Source organism: Chaetodon auriga, chromosome 11 (assembly GCF_051107435.1).
Source record: "Chaetodon auriga isolate fChaAug3 chromosome 11, fChaAug3.hap1, whole genome shotgun sequence".
NCBI classification, from domain to species: domain Eukaryota; kingdom Metazoa; phylum Chordata; class Actinopteri; order Chaetodontiformes; family Chaetodontidae; genus Chaetodon; species Chaetodon auriga.
The window spans coordinates 5370047-5395127 of record NC_135084.1 but is presented as its reverse complement, the minus strand read 5'-3'; the positions used below and the strand labels follow the sequence as shown (position 1 = coordinate 5395127).

General features: G+C 43.2%; 1 protein-coding gene across 2 annotated transcripts in view; it reads left to right on the top strand.

Annotated features, from left to right (window-relative positions):
- bcl11aa (BCL11 transcription factor A a) overlaps positions 1-24761 on the top strand; it is a 47726-nt gene extending 22965 nt beyond the window's left edge. For both annotated transcript variants that reach the window (XM_076742432.1, XM_076742433.1), the window contains exon 3: positions 22155-24761. In XM_076742432.1, coding sequence (XP_076598547.1) covers positions 22155-24406 — 2252 coding nt within the window. In that variant the 3' untranslated portion in view covers positions 24407-24761. The remainder of the gene's footprint in view (positions 1-22154) is intronic.
- Positions 24762-25081: the final 320 nt, after the last annotated feature.

The window sequence follows — 25081 nt, the reverse complement described above, 5'->3', positions numbered from 1 at the left end:
CAAACATCAAAGTAAAACGTTCCCCTTCGCTCCCTCTCGTTTACTCTGACAGATTATACTCAGCAAGATAAGGGGCTGTAATTTGGTTGGAAAAAAACAGGACAGGACTGGACACCACTGGCAACACTAGTCAAGAAAGTTTGTGCTTGAGGGCATTGAAGTCAAACTCAGAATCTCACACATTATACAATCATCTGTTGGACCGCCACAAGCTGGCTCTGACTCATTCCAAGGTGGAAAATCAGTCCTGCTGGCCAAATCTTTGCTATAATAGATGCCTAGAAATGGTATTTTGTGCCCCCGGCTTCTATAAAATCCCAGAATTCCTGTTTCTATTGCAGCGCTCTCTGATGATGGTGATGTTTCAAATGGAGATATTGACCTTTTAGGAATATTTACCATGTAATGCAATTATACCCCTAATGGATTTGGACCACTGATCTTTTTATGCACTGTGTCAGCGGGCCAGTAAAACATTGCTGGCTTTATTACAACACACACACACACAGACACACACACACACCATGCAGACCAGTCGGGCCCTGTGCTCATTTGCGTGTGTATGTTCAACATCTATAATCCTTCCTCCCATGTGCAATCACACACAGGCTCAAACGCACATTCATGCATGCACACACAGCCACAAACACACACGTGCACACCAGACCCCTTGCGAGTGTGTGTCTGCCAAGTCGGACGGCAGGCTGCCAGCAAAAAAGGGGGCTGTGATTGGGGTGAAGGCTCATCTGCTGGGGTTAGCCAGCTATAGCCACACACACACACACACACACACAGACAGACACAGACAGACAGACACACACACACACAAACTGACCCAGCGCCCACTAAGATTAACAGGGTTAATTAGCTCAACACGGCCCCCAACCCTGGCTACAGCTGAGGGGCATCGGTCTCAGGCCGGGGTTACAGGAGTGCTGGCGGTTTGCGTGTGGAATGCTAATGTTTTTAGCCACCGGGGTCAAACTGGAGCCTGCTAGTGCTAATGAGCTACATATACACTTCCAGGTTCCAAAATGCAGTATAATATAAGTACAGTTAAAGGCTGACTGGTGGAGCAGCATTATGATTTTAGCTTTTCACAGAGGGATCAGAATTGGTGTTGATTTAGCAAATAGTACCAAAAATCCACAGTACCAGAAACGTGTCGGGAAATGAAGGCTAATTTTAAACATACTGATGAAGTCATTATTAGTGACAGGCTATATTAACTATCAAAACAGAATTTTGATTATTCAGTATTTATAATAGGGACTTTCACAGTCATTGGTGCCATGTTTATTATAGCTCAAAGTGTTAAGTAGGTCCATACAGTCTATTTTTCTGTACATTTGAGATCATGCTTTAGTTCATTTTGGTGAGTAAGTTCACCTGAAAAAAATATGAACTCAAGATCCACTTACCTGCTTTCTGGTGCTTTCAGCAGCATCTCATGGTCTTCGTGAATTCTTTAGTCAAACTATGTTTTTGTGTTTTTTTTTTAATTTAACTTTATATTTTTTATAGTTTTTAACCAAACCTGCAGTGTGGAACTTTTGTCTCCTGCTTCTTTCACAAACACTGTGGACGCGCTTATGATGCTCTGCTGTGCGGCTAGCTGCTGTAGCTTGCTCCGTCGCTACGGTTGTTCGGCTCTGGCGAAGCAATCATTGCTGGTTTTTATATTGTGAAATACAGAAAGCATTGTGTGAACTCATTAGGCAAGGCCTTGATTGTAATTTCATTTACAGTATATGCAAAAGTTCTGCACTCCAGATTATAACTGCCAGCATAATCCATATACTATAGCAGTGTATATACAGAACACCAGCAGCTTCTCAACACTCAGCAATATCTGGCTTCACATGTGAGCCCTTTCTTTTGGATAACTTGCCTTAAAATTCAAAAGCAGATTTAAAGAAATTCAGGAACTCTTTAATCTTAACTGAAAGCTGCACTTTCTCTGCTGTGAATATGAATTCCCCATTTTCACTGTGTCACTTCAACTTATTAACCAGCGATAGGGCTGACTGCAAACACCTGTCCCACCACCTATTATCACACGTACTGGTCAGTTCCTCTTTCACTCTATTCTTTTACATTTACACACACAAACACATACACACACTCTCACACACACACACACATCTGGCTGCAGGCCTGACAAAAACAGGTAGTGAGAAACGTGAATGGCTACTGAGGCGAAACGTGTCTGTCTGCGATGGGATTGATTTTAGTGTGATTTGTGTATGAATGAGTATATCTGTCTCTGTGCCTGTGAGTCATGGTGGTTTGTGTTGTGCGCTCTAGTCATCTAGTCTAAATATACCAAGGGACCATGAGAAAGATTCGCTGTTTCTTTTTTCTGCAGCGACCAGCCCGCTGACACATATTGCCACTTTGTCACTGCCTTTCACTCCTGATATGACACCATTTGTGAGTGGAAAAGATTTAAATACGAGCCATTTTAAGGCCAGAAACTGCATTTACGGAGCCGTGATGGCCGTCAGGGGTTTTGGTGAGACAGAGATATGCTGCATCCTTGTTGAGACCTTGAGGCGCTTTTAATGGCGAGAAGAGGAAGAAAGGAGGTGGTAGGAGGTTATGCATAAGCCTGTATCAGCCGGGCAGGGAGAACGACAGAGAGAAGGAGAGCGATATACAGACACACACAGAGACAAAGAGAGAGGGCAGATGGTAAAAAGAGACGGTGCGATGTGTGAAAAGCAACAGTTAGCCCGTGTCTTCGCTGTGTGCCAGTCTGGCCTAAATATGGCATGCTTTTGACACTTTCTCCCCTCACACACACACCCCTTCTCTCACACACTGTTTCTGCAAAAAACTATATAGAGTCAGTAACACAAGTCGTGGGTTAAAATTGGTCCCTGGTTGTTGCTTTTTTAACATATTTTAACACGAGAGCTGTAAGCACAAAGCCGTAATCACAAGCTGACTTCATATCAGTGCTTTTGGAAGAGTGCATTTGTATTGAATTAGACCAGTAACCCAGACTGCTCTTTCTTTCTTTCTTTCTTTCTTTCTTTCTTTCTTTCTTTCTTTCTTTCTACGAAAAACAAAACAAAAATGTGCAGACAGGACTCACACTGTGGTTAGTTTTTTCTCCCTGCACCACTTGAGATAAGCGTCCAGGGTATGTTCCTTCAACCCGTATGACCCTGACAGACAGCACCAAACTTAATCCCACACACACTCACACATGCATGCACGCCTTCGTCCCCTCTGGCTCTTCCTCCTCCTATAGGTAGACATATAGGGAGGTAAGGGGGGGCGGTTGGGACACATTTTTTGGCAGCGGTTAGTAGGCAACATACAGTAATAGACACACACACACACACACACACACACACACACACACACACACACACACACACACACACACATGCAGAGCTATGTTTCAACTTGATTTACAGGGCTCAGCTGCAGGGAATGGGAGAAAGAGAGAGGGTGGGGGCCATAGACAGACACAGTGAGAGGGAGAGAGAGATGGGGGAGTGCAGCTTACAGGTAGCACATCTGGGAAAAGAAGACGTATAGCAATTGTATAGCAGTTTTAAACAGAAGTGGTGCAGGATTTTACAGGGTTCGGGAGTGGCCGCCCTGTAGGCAAGAGAGCAGTTTGTGGTTCGGAAATATTAATTTGTGTAGCTGACACAATATGTATGTCCTCCATACACAAACAAGCATGTGTGTTTCATTTTAAGTAGACAATGAAAAAGGATCAGTTCATCCAAGTAACAAAACACATAGTTTTATGACATTAAGCTGTGGAGACAGGTTTAGTTTTCTGTGTCCACGTTTTGAGTCTGAACTGATGCTGCTCCTGTTCACCAACCAGTTTTACAACAATGGCTAGTGCCAAAATTCAGAATTAACTGCCCATAGCGACTATAGTATGCTTAAGGCTAGGGGAAGGTTGTGGTTAGAGTAATTAAAAGACCAAATTAAGTGTCAGATTGTGATGGGATGCAAATTCTTGTCTCCTGCCTGAAAATCAGATACACACTCATGACACTTACCCTAAAACATGGTGGATTCCTTTAACATAACAGCATCAGTCCTTCCCGTGAAATGCATCCAGAGCTCATTTGACTCTCACAGTCTGCAGTTAAATGCTTGCTGTGCCCCTGTTTAATTACTGTCCTGAACTTCCAACCTTGTCTAGCACTTCCTGATTGTAATCAGATATGTTTGCTTGATTCATATGTAGTCTTGTTGTGTGAACAAGCAAGCTGATGTGTGACTTCGGCCGGCATCAAGACTGAAAAGGATGCAGAAAATAACACCCCCCCCATCACAGCTGTTTTCTGCCAGTTCCTTCATCACTCCTCCTCCTGATTTCTTAGGAAACTATTTTGAGCATAAAACAATCGAAATGTCGGTTCTGGCAAATCAAAGCAGGAGAAGAAGTTAATCTCATTTTGACACTGGAGCGACTAATTCCATTTCATGTAGCAACTTGTGGTAATGAATTATTTTTTTTCATGGTGTGGCCACTCCCAGATTCTGCAGGATTTAGACCAGAAATCACTGACAGGCTTGTCTAATAGGCTGGTTGACCTTCTCATCAGGAAACATTTTTTTAAAAGATTGCCTAACAGCTGTTATGAATATGATGGCCTTCTGGGTTGTTAAGCGCTAATGAGGAGGAGAAAGATACCCTACCTTAAATGTGAGGAGTTTGTGTGTATGTGTGTGTGTGTGTGTGTGTGTTTGTGTGTGTGTGTGTGTGTGTGTGTGTGTGTGTGTGTGTCAGGCCCCGGGGGTGCCTGAATGTTTCCTTTTTCTTACTCTTGTTCTTGCATTCCTTTATTTCATCACGAGGGCATAAAAATCCTGTTGAAGAGCTGAATGATTTGCTGTTTATGCTGAATAAGGTTGAGTCAGGTGTGTGTGTGTGTGTGTGTTGCTGCATTTGCTCCATGATGAGTGATGTTTATGTTTTGTCTTTCTCTCACCCTCTTCTGTTCTGAAGGAGACAGAGAGACAAAATTGTAAAAAAAAAAAAAAAAAAGAAGAAAAGAAAGGGAGGGGGTAGAGACAGAGAAGCGGGGCTGGTAATAAACAGGTATGCCCAGCTTACCATCTCCTTCTAGGAAAAAGTTGCGTCAGTGAGTATCTGGTTCTAAATCATGTCTGAACCTGACCTGACGTGATTCCCAGCCCTCTCCACTTGCAAGGAATGGACCCTGTTTACCCTGGAACCACAGCTATTTTCCCCCTGTCAGAAGCCTATAGTCTCACTGCCTGCATTCAAATCTCAGGCCCATTAGTGCTTCAAGCACTCAGGAGAGTGGGGAAAGTTTCAGCTTTACCTAACATTAGCAACCGTGGCTGACAATCCAAATTACAGTATTTAAAAAGACAGCATGTCCAAAAAAAAAAAAAAAAAAAAAAGGTTTCAAGAAAAAAGACTCATGGTGTCCAGTGCAGGTGAGCGAGGACAGAAGCTCCATTTGGATGGAAGTGAGGACGTGTGTTTAATGTTCTGCATACGGGTGAATGACGTATATCCCCCCTGTAACAATTACAGCCCCTGCCATTATACATATACTTTTTTGTGCACTCGTTCATTCTCCCATACAGTAAATGAAGCGCAGTCTGGAGAGACACCTCGTATTTCGTTCACTCTTTGCAGAGTTTCATCAGTTCACTGAACAGTTTTTGTTTTGTGTGACAATTAAAAGATGAGAGGGAGCTTTAGGAGATGTTTGTGTTAAAGTATTTCCTTCAACAGCCTTTTTCTGCCTTTATTGGGTAGTTGACAGGAGAGAGCTGTCAGGAAATTATGGGGGAGAGAGACATAACAAAAGGGTCCAGTCAGAGTCAAGCAGGACGTCGCTCCAAGGCGTCAGGGTGCCCACGCCTGAGAGAAATTAGGCCCATTCCAACTGAGCCATAAAACTGAACAACTCGATTAAGTGTAAAAAAAACAACAACAAATAAATAAGGAAATGGACATCAACATCACCTGTCTCATGTGAGTCCACACACTTTCGACACAGGAAATGCAAAAACTGTCCCAAAGACCCTTTAAAAAGTCTTTAAAAGATATTACTGTACATACTCCTCACTTTGACAGAGAACAACATGTGGACACTCCTCTACCTTTATCCCAGGGGGGAAGTATGGTTTCTCAATTATCCTTGTTTGGCTATCCCCTTCCGACCTGTGGCTGTATTTACGCGAACGCCCATTTTATCCATGGCTTTTAATGGCATATAAAAAAATCACTTCCCCATCAAAATGCCCTCTCCTAATAGCTTTTCAGAGTTGTTTGGGAGCTGTTTGGGTTTGGTCATTAGTGGACCATGAGTGTGTGTGCGTGTGCTTATGTGTGTGTGGTGTTTTGGACCCGGCTGAAAGGCGCTACTAGGCTGTCCTAGGTGGGGTAAGGGTTGGAGGGGGGGAAGGGGGCATCCATGCCTCTGAGGGTGGGGTTGGTTAGGGTTTTGGAGTGTGTGTGGTGCAGCACTTAGGCCATACTGGGCCTGATGGGAATGCCAGGCCCCCACACCACTTTCCAAATCACTAATGGAGCATCTTTGGGATCACACACATACACCACACATGCACACACACACACACGATTTCATATACATGTTGTATTAATTTATGTAGACCCGAAAGAGGTGTATACAATTTCATAAACGCTCAGAAAAAAGAGCTGCATGCATGGTGGCACCACCCACCACTCTCCCTTTTCTTCCCCTCCGCCGCTTTTCACACTTCTCAATTATTTACTGGCCTTTTTGTCATCTGCTGGTGGCCAGGCCCCATGGCATATGTCAGTGTGTGTTTTGTGTGTGTCTTTTTGTGTATGCAGAAATGAATACCGCTTCACACACAAACAGACGTGGCTTTCACATCCATCACAAGTCTTTTATCATTCACAAACGCTGTCTATACCATATGCTCATGCAGGCGTTGACCAGTCGCAAGCACAGAGGTGACGCACAGGGGAGACGGTGCGCTGACACTTTCCACATTACTCTTCAAGTGCTTTTTTTTTATATAATAGTCTCTACATAATAACCTTCTGCTGCATATCATTGACCTAAGGACAACAGAAAATATTTTGAACTTCACAACCTCTTACTTATTTAAATTTCTACACTTAATTAATACATAAATCGTATAAGCTACTGAAGTGGGTATAATGTTGCACCTTTTCAGGAAGCTGAGCCACATGCGCGCACTGCAGAATATTTACCGTCTTTAAATCAAGAAAACTTGGTGGAAGAAATTACAGAACCACCAAGAAATATTTAAGAAATATGCATAATACTGCACTAAAGCTCACTGGAAATAATCAACACAAGGATATTATATATTCATTATCCTTTTGTACACCAGCATCGTACTTACGGAGGAGTTATGGCTGTTACCATTAATTCTAGTACAACTTTGTTAATGCACATTTTGCTTGTTTTCACTTTAAAATATTCTGAGAAAATGAAAAGTTTCTTGTTGCTTTTTGTTCCCATACGGTACACTGTCATCTTGAGGCAGCAAAAGAGCATCTGGGTGAGGCAGTGGGTGATCAGTTTGGGACTGATGTATTACCTTAAGACTTCAGTCATCAAAAAATAAAAAATAGAGCATCATCTCAGCCAAAAAACTATAATTTGTGCAGCAGGTTACGGCATTTCACTTTATAGCTGCCACAACTTTTCCTTTTCTCATTATTCTAACATTTTCTAGTAATTTAATATCAAATTCTATCATTTTATAAAGGTGGTAAAATCAGCTGTACAAACAAAAAGCTCATTAAAGTGACTTTTGCTGGATTAACCTGTGAAATCTGTCACACTGACTATGAGTCAAACCCCCAGCATACCAACCCTCACCGTCTTTCCAGTGGATGTGACTGGTGGTTTTCGCACAAACCAAAAGTCTCTCCATCATCTGACTTTGGTTCCAGCTCGTGCACACCTTGTTTCTCTTGGAGGGCGAAAGATTTCCTTTGGCGATGAGTGGGGCGCTTTTCTCTCCGGGAGCCGTCACAGTCGCCTTGCACACTAGGATGAATTTAAAGGGGCAGGTAAACTGCTGCTTGCTTCGTATTAACAGAGCCATATATTCAGCCGGTCTCTGTGGCTTTCTCCCCACCGTTGCTCTGTTTCCCCATCTCTCTCTTTTCTCTCTGCTCTCAGTTTTTTCCCCGGCCTGTTGAGAACGTCTGGGGGATCGATTGGGCTCTCAGGCTGTAGTGACTGCAGCTCTAATGAATCAAGCCCATGTGTTTGTTAAGTAGACAAGGTTGTGAAGGAGCGCTGGAGGGGGATTTGTGTTTTATCTCAATGCAGCACTCCATTTGCTGTTTGTTCCCGGACGTTAAAAAACAGTGACCAAATCTGAGGACTTTGATAGACACTTAATATGTAGCTCCTCACATATGTGGGATTTCACCTCTTTTGCCTTCAGCAGGAACATGATCAGTGGAAACAACTAGAAACAGTGTACAATTTTGCCGTTTAAAATGCATATTATTAAAAACTGATTATGTATGCCATATTTGCGTCTTAATGGCCTCAGGTTTCGTCATTTTCAGTAGTCATGAAGCAGTTTTTTCAAATCTGAAAATAACCAGTCTATATATGTATTTATAATGCCTGCCAAAATGCACTGCTGTGCCGGAGTCCATACTGAAATCCTCTTGTGAACTGTGCACTAAAATCAAATGCTTGAAAAACCACCGAAATACACCCGAGACTCACTTGAAGTTGATGCCTTGTCTAAAAAGAAAAGAAGAAGAAGAAAAACAAACAAAAAAAACCCCAACCAAATCTTGAATTCTCGTGTTTTTGTTGCAGCTTAAACCGTATCTCTCCAAGGTCGGACAGTGAGACTGTGGGAGGCTGTTTGTGTTAAAAGCAGGATGGCTTGTATTTCCTCTCCTTCTTCCTCCTCCTCCTCCTCCTCCTCCTCCTCCCCTCTTCTCTCTTTCACCACAAGCAAGAGCTATCTAGGAAAAAAAAGGCTTTTTATCGCTGATGGCTAATAGTCATAAATTTGTATTAAATATGTCCTCTATCGATTGGCCTTGTCGGATGAATACAATTAAAGAGACGGCACTGAGTGCTTCCCACCTGGGAGGGGAAGATGGAGGGATTAAAAGAGGGGAGGGATGGATGGAAGGAAGAACGGTGGGAGGAAAACAAGGAGGGAAAGTGGGAGGGAGGGTTGGAGTGAAAGAATAGACGGGCAAAAGGGTTTTTGGCAGCAGCAAAGCTTCTTCAGTCGAGTCGCAGCTTGTCCACATGTTGCCATAAATGTGTGTGTGAGTGTGTGGGCGGTTAGGGTGTGTGTGGCTGTTTGTATTTTAGTGATTCATCTTCTCTCATCATGCTCTTCTTTCCCGATCCCCCCCTCCTCGATTCGCCCTCGCCTTTCCTTCTCCTCTCTGTTGCATTGCCGAATCATCCGGAAGAAAAGAGGCAGTGAAAGAGACGAAGAAGAGAAAAAGATGGAATGTGGGAAAGAGAGAGAGGGATTGAGCGAGAGAAAGGAGAGAAAAGGATGCAGAGAGAGGAGACAGCCACCTGTATGCAATGTTGATGGACAGATGGAGGGATGAAACCAACTGGGCGGAGGAGGGATTAGATGAAGAGAGGAAGCAAAGAGCTGTGTGTGTGTGTGTGTGTGTGTGTGTGTGTGTGTGTGTGTGGGCCTCCGGCCAGCTGAGGTGTTTGCTTGGCTCAGAGTGATCTCCCACTGCGGTCACTGCAAGACTAACACACACACACACACACACACACACACACACACACACACACGCACACACTGATGACTGAATTGTCCTGCTTGGCAGCTGTTGCAGGTCCCTGTAGATCACTCAATACCACACTGGCTTTGTGTGTAAATGTGTGCGTGACTGTGTGTGTATGTCTTCAGTGACCACCAACCTCTTGCTTGTGGCACTAAAGAAAATCTGCTTCCTCTCAGTGTGTGCTCTTGTCTCATCAAGGATTTGAGATACAAGCGTGTGCGTGTGTGTGTGTGTGTGTGTGTGTGTGTGTGTGTGTGTGTGTGTGTGTGTGTACTTCCAGGAAAAAAAGCACATGTATTTTTAGTAATAATTAAAATTACCTTTTCAAATTTGTCAGTTTTAGTAACTCACACTTTACCCTGATTTTGCCCGTACCCATATTTTAGGACTGCAGCGGCAAATAGCTGATTGAGAATATTTTTTTTCGAAATCATTCACATTTTCAAATATTGTCTATCATTGTATTTTATTTTCAAAAGTCTTTTGAACCTTGACCATGGGACCTTAAACCCCTCAGGAAATTGTGATAGAACCAAATCACTCACCCCGTTTGATTGGAATCATCATTGTTGAAGTTAGATGACAACAGGTGGAAATTTAAAAATCACTGCTGATTTCATCATTCACTGATTTCAGTAGAAGGTTTTGTAATCACTGATTATATTTGGTTTGACAGAAAAGTCTTAAAGTCCACAAACATGCTCTGTCTGTGTCTTTCAAGCACTCAGGTGTTATTGTGTGACCAGTAGGTGGTTGATATTCAGCTGAATATAGAGTTTGTTCATTTTTTTACGCTGGTTCCAGCCCTTGCATCACTGCTTGCAGTGATGGAAAGAAAACTGCTTTGGACTGTCTTCAGTCTGTCCATGTTTGAACTGTTCAAGAGATCAAATGCCACCTATCTGAAACAGGGTTATTACATCATGACGGTTTCAGGGAAGTCGCTCTTTAAACCAGAGAATAAATTCACAGTTAACCTGAACGTGCCACCTTCAGTCACCACTGAGAGAGCAACCACATGAAAAGCTGATCTTAAAGATGTCTTTGTTCATGCTAAGGACGCCTCCAGTACCAACAGGACCACATCCTGAAATAAATGGTATTCAGACTGAACACATCTGTGCATTGGTGGCTGTGTTACTTCAGCGGCTGATGAGATGATCCGGGAAGGTCAGTTTGAGCGATGGATCCAGTTGTTTGAATGATTATCACCGGAACATTGACGTTACAAAGTAAGATACCCAGAACGTGTGCTTGCATGGGTTTGATTGGCCAACACAACACATTACCACATGACGTCACTTGGCTTGGCATCATAAATGATTCAGGGCAAAATTGTTGCCAGACGACCTTGCGTTTCTTTGCCAGAGCTCTGCTGCGTCAACACAGTGGACTCATTGAAATGAATGAGGGGGTATGCATTTTTGTCATGCAGTGCTAATGTCTGCCTGAACATGCACTTTAATATATAGTACTTCTGCTTCCCAGCACACACTTTACTGTGTCTTCATGAAATCTTTGTATTTTTTTCTAAATATGACCTTGTTGTCAAGCTGAACACCGACCTGGACAGTTGTTCCTGTTGTTTATAATACAAAGGATACAGGATGTTATCAAGCACATAGACTGAGTTTTTGAAAGGATGTAATCGATCAGATGGCTGCATGAGCCGTGCAGTGACAGCAACGTTGAAACCAACCTCAAATGGCCACATAAAATCTGATCAAGGGTCAGCAATCTGCAGCAGATTCACGGCAGAAAGTTTCTGCATTCGGGGTTTCAAGTAGAAGTCAACAAGCTGACTCATTCAGTATTGTGTGTGTGTGTGTTTGTGCGTGTGTGTATGTGTGTCAGGACCAAGGTTCCTCTTTCAAACCCCAGTCTCCCTGTGTCTGTCTGTCTGTCTCTTTGTCTGTCTCTCTGCTCACATAAGTGTTGTAATTTGGATGCTCTGTAATTTCACCATGGTGGTTTAGGGTTAAGTGGAGGCTGTCCCTGCCATCATGAGTGCCGATCTTCCAAATGGACACACACACTCGCTCATACACACATGCACACACTCTGGATCATTGCTACAGTGCGCTTGGATGCTTCTACAAAGCCCGGTCCATTTAATTACATTTATAAACACAGTTTAAGGGCCCTGGCTGTGTCATTAGAACAGACTTTACGAGATACATTACTGTGTGTGTGCATGTGTGCGGGAGTGTGTGTGTGTGTGTGTGTTTGTGTGTGTGACAAAGAGAAAGAAAAAGAAACTTTGTCACATGGCAGCTATAAAGCAGACACGGACACACACACACACACACACACACACACACACAAGTAGATTACTGGAGAGTGAGTTGCAGATAGCACAGTCTGTAGCACAGCAGGGGTTCCAAACACAGAGACAGAAGGTATTGATATATTTCACACACACACACACACACACACACAGACACACACACACACACACACACACACACAGACACACACACACACGTAAGGACAGACGGTATTGATATTTTTGCTCATCAGCGTAGAGTGTATGGCTGTTCAGCAGGACCACACAGATACACACATTCTCACACACGGCCATGTACACACAGCAGAATCAGTCAGGCTCAATAATCCATTGTTGTTTTTGATAATTCAAATGCGTTTGTAGTTCTTTCTTCCATAAAAATACCACATCACTCCTGTCAGGCCTGGAGGTTTCTATTTGCAAAAGTTGTTTGGAGCTATTTTAAGTTCAATTAGTACGGGTCTTACTAGTGACAGTATGTTTGCTTTTCACCTTGATATTCAACATCTATAAATATGACAACTTCAAAGTTGATTAAACTGCTTTCTTATAAAGATGAAAAGGTGTTTTTAATGTTTCTAAAGCCTTTACCTTGCAGAACTTGTTCCTGTTGCAAAGCAGCTAAGACTCTCTGGGCTTTGTAGTGTCCGATTAGCATGTGTACATGCATGCTTGTACTCTGCTTTTTCAACAGATCATCTGGCATGCAAATACTTTTTTGCCTTATTTATGCAGGAATGTCTTTTAATTTAACTCACAAAGTCGATGATGATAACAAACCATGTAATGATGATCCAGAGGCTAAAGTGAAAATGTAACCCTGACACTGCTAATTCAGATTGACTAGCTTTCATTATTATTATTATTATCATTATTTCATCTTTCATTAGCTTTCATCAAGAAGACTGATAAGATGAAGAAGTCAGATCTGGCAGAGCGTGGTAAATGGTCCAGGAACCCAGTTAAACCAGGAAGCCTGATCCAGATCAGAACCAGGATATGAGCATACATGAAGCAGTGACAAAGAGTTGCTTGGATGTTAAAGGGTCGAACACATGTACCTGAATCATTATAATAATTCAAAAAAGGAGATGAAAAACAGGGCCCTCTCTGACCTTACACGTGGATGTACTCAGTGATTCGAGGTGAATGCAGTCGCACTCTGCCTTCCCAATCTCTCTCCAGGAACTCTGTGTCTTTTGAGCATCGTTCGTTCGTACAGTCGTGGATATCGGCCCACGCTTGCGACAGTCTCTCCCTGAAAGCCTTCTTGGAGTTGCACTTGGTTACATGCACAGCAAGTGATGGATTGTCAAAAGCAGCTCCCTATGACTTTTTTTGAAAAGCATGTCACAACCCTGCATAGTAACATGACCGAGAACGGTTTCTTGAACACCCAGATGAGGTCAAAGACTCTCCAGGCCAGCAGATGCAAACACTGCTGAACATTAATGAGAGGTAGAAATGAAGCCTCGTCATTTGTCACGGAGGTCGAGTCCTTCTTCAACAAACAGCTCAGAATGCAGTTGGACTGCAGGACAAGGAATACCGATTCTTATTCATATATTGTAAGGTTGTTTCTGTAGTCTGACCATCCCTCTTATTACTACACAACCATTCTTTGCATCAGGACTGGCATGCCCTTTTTGAAACTGCAGTATTTGAGGAAGTGGCTTTGATCTAGCTGGCGACTTGTAGCCAGTAATAGAGGCTGATTTCCTTCCAAGCAGACCACTGCCTTTTTGAGCAATTGCAGTCATGTTGTTATTTGACTGCGTCGCTCCCTTCAGTGAGCGGACAGGACACCAGCTGCCACTGTTTGCATTCCAATTGTTTGCTGTCCAGTTAGCGAGAAAAGCTTGAACATAGAGGGGAAAATAATTGGAGGACAGGAGGACAGTGCATATCCCTCCTTTTTGGACCACACTGGAAGTTGTTGTAGAATTTAGCCCAGTACATTGGTAGGAGAGTTTATGATGCCAGAATAGCAATTACAGGAACTTTATGACAATTTAATAGGATGCCCCTCAAGTATGCAACAATGTCCTTCATCCCAGATTTCATAACAATCTTGCTTTTGAACTTGACCACCATGCATTTTTGAGTTTAACCAACAAGGTTTTCAAATGGTCTCATATATATGCCCAGGGGTCAGTGAATTCCCCCAGCCCAAACAAGAACATGTAGCTCTGAAATTAAAACATGAAAAGAGCCATAATTAGGGTGACGAGATTTTCACACGACAACAATGATATGGTTTAGTGCTTTTGGGTAGTTTAACTGACTGTTGGGATAGAAGCTGAAAGCCACAACTGTTGCACTTAAGTGGGTGATGATGGAGGAAGGACGGCAGGGAGAAAGGCTGGATTATGACAGTGGAGTCGATAATGTCCATGTCTTGCAGAAACCATTTGAAAATCGTTTTCACTGGTATGGTTTGCTTCCAGGGTCATGACAGAGTTTTTGGTTAAGTATGACAGTGTATCAGTGCAGTGCGAGTGCATGGTGGGAGTCATGAGATATGAGTGTCTCAGTGTTGATAACAGGCTGTGTTATTTGTCACTGAAAATACATCTGAATTGTAAAAGAGGGAGAGGGAAGGCAACATGAACAGAACTCTGTATCACACAATGATTGTATTCATATTTTGTTTCCTCTTAATACTAGAAAGTGCGATCATGAGATTATTGTCCGCATGACATTTTGAACCCTATTTCAAAGGAATATTACAATCATTTCAGTGGGATTTCATTTTGGTTTTGACCAGGCAAGTGAAGAAAAAACATTGCATTTGCCTTTAACTACCTTTTGCAGAGTCATCCACATGACTTCTTGTAATCTGATTCCTGCTGACCTGCCTTATTTTAAAGTGATATTGCAACAGTTTCAGTGGAACTTTGCTCACTTTTTGAGACATTGTTCTTCTGCTGCCTTAAAACTATTTATCATTTCTCTACTACTTCCGTGAACTGACTTGGACTTTAGCTATAAGATATTGGAAATTCTCTTTCTTTCCCTCCTTACTGAGAGGTCAGAGGTCAGGATAACACACAGAAAGTGTGCACCAAAGGTGGCCACGACTGTTTTAGGAAAGTTTCTTAAACATGTAATATTGTTTGTAACATTCATTTTTATATAATTAATTAGGCAATAAATATGCACCAATATGTCTTCAGACATTATAACACACATGCACTGTAACACAAGAGTAAAAGCCTTGTGGAATGTCGAGGTACTCCTTTCAGGTAAAGCAGGAGGTGATCAGAGGTGAGCGGTGATGCCCAGATGTAAATATAAGCAGCACATCCTGAAAGCCTGAGGCTCGGATAGAAATCCCAAATTGTATTAAGGGACATTGTCCCTCACTCCCAGTATGCGTACCTAATCCTGTTTCAGCGATGTTCCATTACCTCAATTACTATCATCTCACCCAGAGGTGGACCCAGCCAAGGACACCACCGGAGAGACAACGATGGGTGGGAAGAGAGGGGGAGAGGATGGAGGAGGTAGAGAGGGAGGGCTGCGAAGGAGACAGGCCTATATAGTACAAAGAAAGAAGAATGGAAGCAAAGAGATAAGAAACAGGGAGGCAGAGAGGGAGGATGGAGAGATACTGTAGGAGGAAGGAAGTTCTAGAGAGAAATCATCACAAGGGATAAACAATAACAGGAGAACAAACTGAGAATGAGGAGATGGATAAAATTCATATAAGGCCAGTAAGATAGTGGTTGGTCTGTTCTCGGTGGTAGCCAAGACCTGGCATCCATTTTTGTTTCCCAGCTGGTCATAGAGGGATGGAATGGTGGCAGTCCAGCTAATTTACAGGACAGAATGACTGCCTGAAGAACACACAGTTATGCAGGCTACCATTATGAGGTGGATTCATTAAAGACAATTTCTATTATATAAATTTGTTGTTGGCCTTATGTTAAATGTCCATGTATGTTTTAAGTGTTCCATATAGTAGCACAAACAGGCCAGTTAAACCAGAAACAGACAATCATGCACACTAGAAATCAAAATGCCAACCTTTTGATACGGCTGTACTGCGTGTGCTGATGTTCATGGACATGAGCAGGTCATGCAGACATCTGTGGAGACTTGCAGACAGTCAGCCTCCAGTACTTCTGTCAGTTTCCACTACAGGAGAACTCTTAGACTATGTGAAGAAGAGGGGATCTGTATCATTGAAACTTTTTAGCAAAAACATGACTTTTGAGGTGGATAAATTTACACAGTTGTGATATTATGACCTGCAGGATGGGGTTTGATGCATTATAGCTCTGGCATTTTCACAGTATGTTGCACTGTGACATGAACTTTGGAAACCTATACTGTAATTGCTCATTGTATAGGACAATGGTTAGTTTAAGGTCCTAATTGACTAAGCTAACATTTTTTCTACAGTCTTATTCTTCTATTACTGCACCAAAAGTGAGAAAAAGGCATTGCAACACAGTTGACATTTAAGTCAAGAATATTTTAAAGGGAAAATTGTTTGCTACAGCAAAAAATAAATAAAATAAAAATGCTAAGTTTTTGGTTTAGACATGGTGACACTCAGCAAGAAATGTGCATTTTGCCATTGATAAGATTTGATACATTTAAAAATGCGCTTGATGCTTCCAGTGCATTTTGGCCCGAACAAATCCCATTTTCTGGATGTACAGTGTGTCTCGTCAGTTTGGTGCACTTGCTTTATTCAGCTCCTTTGACAGCCATTGGATCAGAGTACTACACTTCCTTTTGAGAGGGATGGATAGAGCCAGGGGAAGCTGCTGCACACACGCACGCACACACACACACACACACACACACACACACACACACACACAAAGGAGTCGTGAAACATGAGCCAAGCTGCCTCACTGCCTCCTTCTCCCATCTAGCGCCACATAAGTGTCCAGGCAATGCCCTTGGCTTAATAGGGCTTAATGCCTGTGCTTGTCACTGTAGCATGGCTGGTATTGAGTGTTAGGACGTTTCTGAAACGTACGTGTGTGTTCTCTGGAGTCTCACTAGTGGCTGTATGGCTCTGACATTTACCCCAGGTAAAGAACCAGATGCTATTATTTACCCCGTCTTCCCTCTCTCCTCCCTGCTCTCTCCCTCTTTCCCCCTCAACATTCCAGACTTCAAAGTTGAAGCAGGTATTTGTCACCTCTATCTAAACTTAAACCAGAGGCATTACGTCTCTCATCTCATCTCTTTCTTTCCTTTTCTCTGACTCTATCTATCTTCATTTCCCATTCTCCATTGCGCTTTCTCTCTTCATTTTTCTACCTCCCAGTGGTGGAGAGTTTGCCTAATGAAGTGGCTGATGGGAGTATATTACAGCGAGACAGAGTGGAGCGGTCGCCTACTCTAAAATCCATTAACCTTACAGTTTCAATCAGCGTGCAGACAAGTCTGAGCTACGAGTCAAAGAGGAGTGTGTTAGCTAAAGAGTCACACTATTGTGCCTTGCATTTGTTTTGCTCAATATTTTGCTTGCGTCTTTGTCACAACACAAATCCTTCTTTTACTGTGTTATCATTGTGCTGTCAGCATTTTACAGTGTTACACAACCCCACAAGCCTCGTTTTCATCAGCTGATAGTGTTTTCTTGGGTGAAGCAGATGTAGTTAGAGTCAGGCGTGTGGGACAAATATTTGGACCTTGTGCATTTGGAGCCACAGTGAGCCTCCTTATCCTGGCAATATATCAGTTTCCGTGCATGGATAAACTACTGAATTCCTTGGGGTGCTTATAAATTTTTAGGTCTTGGTTGCACAACTTGTACCAGGTGTGATCAGTTTAACCAAAGAGTGAATTCCTGACTGTATTTTAAAAGTTGTGAAATGCCCAAAATTATCCAGTAGGGAAGCAAAGATTAGAGGTAAGCACAGTATGAAAAGAATGAACAGAAATATGTTCTCTATCTGCTTTGCTCACCTGCTGATAATGTTGTGGCTTCTCAGGTTTACGTTGTGACCCCTTGTGTGGGTCCCGACTCCTGACCCCAGTTTGGGAACTATTGTATTGTGACCCCTTGAGAGGAGGACAGGTGCCTGAGAGGGTCCAAAATCATTCTATAAAATACTCTAAAACAAGTCTGTCAAACTATTTATGCAGCAAACAACATTAATAATATATATATTATTCTTCTGTGATTAGTTAATAAATTGATTATTTCCCCTATTACATTGTGAGGGTGGAGTGCTCGCAATACCAACTTCCCTTTGCACAGTTATGTCGTGAACAGTTATATTGTGAATATGGATTGTGAGTCCAGACCATCTTTTTGACTTTGAATAGATGCTGATATGATGACCCGCATCATTCTTGGAAATGCAGTATGAAAATGACAGTTTCCAAAGGGCACTCTGCTGTCCACAAATGTTTGCATGACAAGTCTACTTTGCATGTAGAAGAATGCAGGTATTTTTACTTTTCATGTTCGAAACAACTGTATGTAAATTTAAATGTGACTGCTTCATTTAAAGCAAAAAAAAAAAAAAAAAAAAGACCCCACACCATCTGGTCAATGAAGTAAAAGACTGCCCCCATGCTGGATAAATGATGGTTCCCATAAGAGACATAATGTGTGCTGAAAGGATAACCCATCCCCTGATTCAACAAAAGGGGAAAAAGTGCAGCGTTATTGTCAGTACTGTCAGTGTCCAGGACTAGAGTGGTACAACCAGAGGAAAAAAAAAAAAAAAAAGATGAATAAATGAATGAAGCCTGCCTGGTCCTGATAATGCAAATGATATTCACAGGTTAGATCCTATGCAGGTGGCCACAATTAGTGGTAATTTGTGCCGATTTTAATGATCCATAATTTAGCTGTCTTTCCAAACTGTTGGTCATGTGGGATAAGTGTGTGTGCAGGAAAAACAGACAGGGAGAAATGGAGGGATGGTCACACAGGAGGAGGAGGAGGAAAATGAAAGAAGGGGAGGAATTTTCTTCGTCACATTGAGAAGCACAGACAGACAGAACCCCGTCTACACGCGGGCACTTGAACACACAACAACACACAATCCTTTCACACTTCAGCATCATCGATTTGAATGAGCGTTAGTGTTTGTGTATGTTGTGAAGTAAATCCCATAGCGTGAGGAAAATGACATCTCTTGGAAATACACGCACACACGAACACACTCTCAGAAGCAAATACGCAAATTTTCCCTTTACAGATAGTTTTGAATCACTTTTTTCACCGCAACCTCTTTGACTCTCTCTTTCTGGCTATTAGAGGTAAATTGCAATGTGTGGATGTATAAAAGCTTCCATGTAAACCATGGCATGCTTTTAGTATCACTGCTGATTTGTCATATTTGTTCTGCCAGTAATTAGCAGGTGATACATCTCAATTTGTGCCTATTTTTACAACCCACTTTACCTGTTTACATGTTAATGGGATGTTTTGTAATTTATTGTCCAGACACATTACAGCAAAATAGCTTTTTACCAGAAAATCATCTGAGATAATTAGCATCAGTATTACCACCCCTAGACTGACACCTTGTTATTTATTCTGATTTTGCAATAATATGACAACAAGTCTCAATTTATTATATATGCCAACTTATGACATTTCTGGATGTTGATATGATTGCTGTGGTTGTCCCATAAATAACTGTATTTCTATCCACACCTAAAAGGTAACTTTGGATTTTTACTAGAATTTGAAATGTTTTAGTAAAAGATTTAAAATATTTTGATTTAGAAAATAGATTCATGGATGAAGACATTGATTTCTGGTGTATCAGGGCTTCCTGCCAGTATTTCAGCTCTCCTGGTATACCTGCTATAACGTTTACTATGGACACAAGTATACAGTATGTCCATGTCGTGTAAATGCTGTAATTAATATTGAAAAGTGACAGAACAAGAATCTATTTAAGTGGCCTTCCTTCACAGCAGCATTTTGCCATTATTTTTCCCCTGATTTTACAATAATACTGCTGCATTTTTGCCCTTATATTTTTTCTCAGCTCTTATATCAGTTGGTTTTGTAGCTCTTTGCCTGTATGATCGCAAGAATGTTGTGAGGCTTTAAATTTCACTCTTGGTGAAGTTTGCATTGCTGATGGAGTGAAGAATGTCAGCTGAATGGCTGGAATGTGACATACAGTAAATATCTGAACATCTTGTTCAATCAGGTGTATATCCGTTTGTGTATTTGCGTATGAATGTGTTTTTATCTGCTTGCTGACTTTGTCAAATGCAGCCACATTGCGCTGTGCCTCATAGTGGAATGGCTCTGAATGGCAGAGATGGGGGTTCGCCTGTCATCTAATCTTGTAAACGAGCTGATGGCCGTCCGTTCCGTTCCCTAATGAGATTACACATGCACTGCAGGTCCCACCACGGGTCATCATTGGCGAGGCCATTCAAAGGCAATTATTGTTTTAAATGTTCTTTCATCGCCATCTCAAAGTGACTTGGCATGCTTCACTTAGGGAAGAAGCTTTTAGGCAGACTGGATTTGTTTTTCCTCTTCAGTTGGAGCCTAAATGTTTTCACACTCCTTCAGTTTTACTTTCCTCACGCAGTTGGGGTGTTCTCTTCTGTCTGTGATTGGGGAGTGTGCATGTGCATTTGTCTGTGGGTATGAGTATGACCAGTGCATAAGAGAACATGACTTCAAAATGCAGTATACATAACCTGGAAACACATTTGATTTGTGAATTTTACTTACTGACAGGGTTCTGTGTAGAAACAATAACTCATCAGTCTTAACCTTTTCTCAGCTGTATTAAAAAACATTCCTGTTTTTGTATGTATTTATGCTGTTGCTACAGAAATGAGAAAACAGTAATTTAAAGGTTTAAAGGAGTCTTCTCTGTTGCCTCTCCTGCATGTGTGTGTATGTGTGTTTGTCAGCGGGCCTCTGTTTTGGTAGATCAGTGGGAAGTGGTAGTCCGCTGGGATAGCCCTGTTTCTTTGTTCTGCTGCTGACAATGGAGGAATCACAGTCAGTCTAAAGGGAGAAATTATGTCCCAGAGCAGTCTGGGAGAAGAACAAATGCACACACACACACACACACACACACACACACACACACACACACACACACACACACACACACACACACAACAACTCCTCACATGCTACTCATGTGGGGCATGACCTCAATAAGAGCTACTGTTGTATTTGCAAAGCCCTCAACACCATGTGCCGACCACTTTTAAAAGCTGTAACAGTTAGGCCTAAGGTTCGGATAAAAGATTGGTTCAGCCAAGTTTGAAGCAGTTGTCCTTCATGGATTTCAGTCTGCACACACTGCTGTTTATGTACAGCTGTGTGAATGCTTCCAGATTTTTTCAGATGCTCTGCAGCAGCTGCAAATCCTTGAAACTGAAATGTTTAAAGTAATTTACATGGATATTTATTAAAAAGTAGCTGTTTTATATTTATTGGTTTGGCTTTTCTTCCACACACAAATTAGAACGTTTTAGTGTCACTGAACAGAGGCCTTTTGTAAAACTCCTTTCAAAATTCAGTTTTGTTACATCAGTAGTGAGTGTGTGCTGTTATCCTGTTATCTTTACATGAGGTGACATTTTGTGCAGTTATGTTTAAACATCAATGTACAGTTACCCCTCTGCTATATTGAGGAACAGATATGTCAGAGTGCATGACAGAGGTCACTGATACATAATCTAATACTTCCTTGACACCAACATCGCCGGTTTAGGATGACACCCCGTCAGACCTCCAGTCGCATGTAGCCTACTGGTTAAAGCTTTTTTCATGCTTCTGAATGGCCAGCATGGCTGTAAGGTTAGGGGTGTATCGCCTTCTCTTGATTTGGCATGCTTTTGAGAGTGCTTCATTTGTGTTTTTATGTTTTCTGTTGGACAAAGATTAAAAAAAACAAAACAAAACACTGCCTCTGTGGACAGGATTTTACTTGAGAAGGAAGAGGAAACATCCCATTTTTAATACCTGTGTACACGTGAACTAGTCATAATTTTGACTGATTCAAACGTTACATGCCTAACATAAAGTCTGTATATTCTTAAAGGTAAATGAATTTTTCAGTTAAACTTTGTCCTAACCAGATTTTTTCTTCTCTGTCACAACAGGTAAGGAAGAGCCGACCACCTATACCTGCACTACATGTAAGCAGTCATATGGCAGCGCCTGGTTCTTACTGCAACATGCTCAGAACACCCATGGCTTCCGTATCTACCTTGAAAGTGAACATGGCAGCCCTCTCACCCCACGCATGGGTGGGCCTTCCTCACTAGGTGGTGGTGCAGATTGCCCTTCTCAGCCTCCTCTCCACGGCCTCCATCTGCCTCCTGATGCAAGCCCCTTCAACCTCCTCCGCATTCCCGGCTCAGGCTCAGGTGGAAGGGACAGTGTCGGAGTAGGGGGAGGAATTGGTGCCGGCGGTGCTGTTGGTGGGGGCCATCATCAGCGTTTCCCTCCCACACCACCCCTCTTCAGCCCCCCTCCAAGGAACCACCTGGACCCCCACCACCTGAGCCCAGAAGAGCTGGCGCTGGCAGCCCACCACCCGAGTGCCTTTGACAGGGTGCTGCGCCTCAATCCTCCTCTGCCCCTGGACCCCCCTCCGACAATGGACTTCTCACGGCGGCTACGGGAGCTGGCGGGCAACACCTCAGGGTCCACTCCTCCACTATCCCCCAGCCGGCCAAGCCCCATGCAGCGGTTGCTCCAGCCGTTCCAGACAGGAGGAGGAAGCGGAAGTGCAGGAGGTGCAGGGGGCAGCAAACCTCCATATCTTGCCACCCCACCCCCTCTTCCAGGCTCCATGCAGTCACCTGTGGGTTCTCAGACCACCCCTACTGCCCCTCTCCCCTCAGCAGGGGCAGCACCCACCTCCACCACCCCCTTGAAATCAAAGTGTTGTGAATTTTGTGGTAAGGCCTTCAAGTTTCAGAGTAATCTAATTGTGCATCGGCGCAGTCACACAGGAGAGAAGCCGTACAAATGCCACCTGTGTGACCATGCTTGTACACAGGCTAGCAAACTGAAACGCCACATGAAGACTCACATGCACAAATCCTCCTCACCAAACACAGGAAAGTCAGAAGATGGGCTCTCAACAGCCTCCTCCCCGGAGCCCGGCACCAGTGAGCACATGGGCAGTGCAAGCAATGCCCTTAAGTCAGTGGTGGCCAAGCTGAAAAGTGTAAATGACCGCATGCTACGTGAGAATGGCGGGGAGGAGGAAGAAGAGGAGGAGGAGGAAGAGGAAGAGGAAGAGGAGGAGGAAGAAGAGGAGGAGGAGGAGGAAGAGGAAGGAGAAGAGGAAGAAGAGCAGAATGGGGAGAGGGCAGCCAGAAGAAACAACAACAGCTATCACTTTGGTTTGAACCTTGAAGCAACGCGTCAGCATGAAAACAACGGTGGTATAGGAAGCCGACTGGGAGCAGTTGCTGATGAGGGTCCCATCCCTCGCTCACTGCCAGAGGTGATGCAGGGGATGGGTTTGGCTGCCAGCATGCAGCACTTCAGCGAAGCCCTCAACGCACACAAACGGAATGCCATGGCCCAGGAGAATCACCTGCACCACCACCTCAACCGAGATCATCACCACAATCGTGAGATGTGTGATGGGGACTCCGTGTTGGAAACAGATCGTGGGGAGGAGGGCTCTGTCTCAACAGTCAATGGGCGGGGAGCATCCCCAAACGAATCTGCCTCCGTTGGCCTCTCTAAGAAACTGCTTCTGGGTAGTCCCAGCCCACTCAGTCCTTTCTCCAAACGCATCAAGCTGGAAAAGGAGTTTGACCTGCCCACTCCCACAATCCCTAACACGGAGAACGTCTACTCCCAGTGGCTGGCTGGCTATGCTGCCTCCCGACAACTCAAGGACCCCTTTCTGAACTTTGGGGATTCCAGACAATCGCCCTTTGCCTCTTCGTCTGAGCATTCTTCAGAGAATGGCAGTCTGCGTTTCTCAACCCCTCCAGGGGAACTGGATGGTGGGATGTCAGGCCGCAGTGGCACAGGCAGTGGGGGCAGCACACCACACCTCGGGGGTCCTGGGCGGCCCAGCTCCAAGGATGGCCGCAGGAGTGATACTTGTGAGTTTTGCGGCAAGGTGTTCAAGAACTGCAGTAACCTGACAGTGCACCGGCGCAGCCACACAGGGGAGAGACCATACAAGTGTGAGCTGTGCAATTATGCTTGTGCCCAGAGCTCCAAACTTACTCGCCACATGAAGACCCACGGTCAGGTGGGCAAAGACGTGTACAAGTGTGAAATTTGTCAGATGCCCTTCAGTGTCTACAGCACCTTGGAGAAACACATGAAAAAATGGCACAGTGACCGTCCTTTGAGTACCGAAATAAAATCAGAGTAGAAGGCCGAACTATGGGACCTTTCCCCTGCAGCTATGTCCGCCATTAGTCCCCTGTTTATTCCCAGCCCCTTGTAGATTTGCCCCAACCCTTACACTCAACTTTCGCCAGTCTGGTGGAAGCTTAAGACCATGTGCTCTGCACCAGCACACCCCGTTTCCATTACCCATTGAATGCATGATCTGTATCGGGGCAATACTCTTGCATTGACGCAAAACTTCGAGCCTTTCTCTTGTGCAATAATTTACATGTTGTGTACTATTTTCTTTTTTGAGTTTTCCTTTTCCATTTTTAAGAATTAGTCAGCATGCATAGTATGTTTTTGCTAATCAAGAAAAAAAAAAAAAAAGAAAAGAACTTGTCCCTGGTTGGTTAGTTGTTGAGTAAATGTGTTGCTGTTTTTCTCTTGTTCTGTTTTTTCTTTTTATTCTTCAAAAAGAGAAAAGACAAGAAAGATACACCATGCTGCATACATTCTGTAACACATATCATGTACAGTTTTGTTTTGTAACATGGAAAGTGAACAGTCTTTGATTTGACCCTCTTCTTACAACCCTGGAAATGCACTTATCCTGATCTTTCTAAAAGATGCCATGTTCACACAGGGTTAAAAAAAATTAAATAAATCATTCATTGGCGTGATGACTAAACCTAAAGTAATGACAGCCTTCAAATTT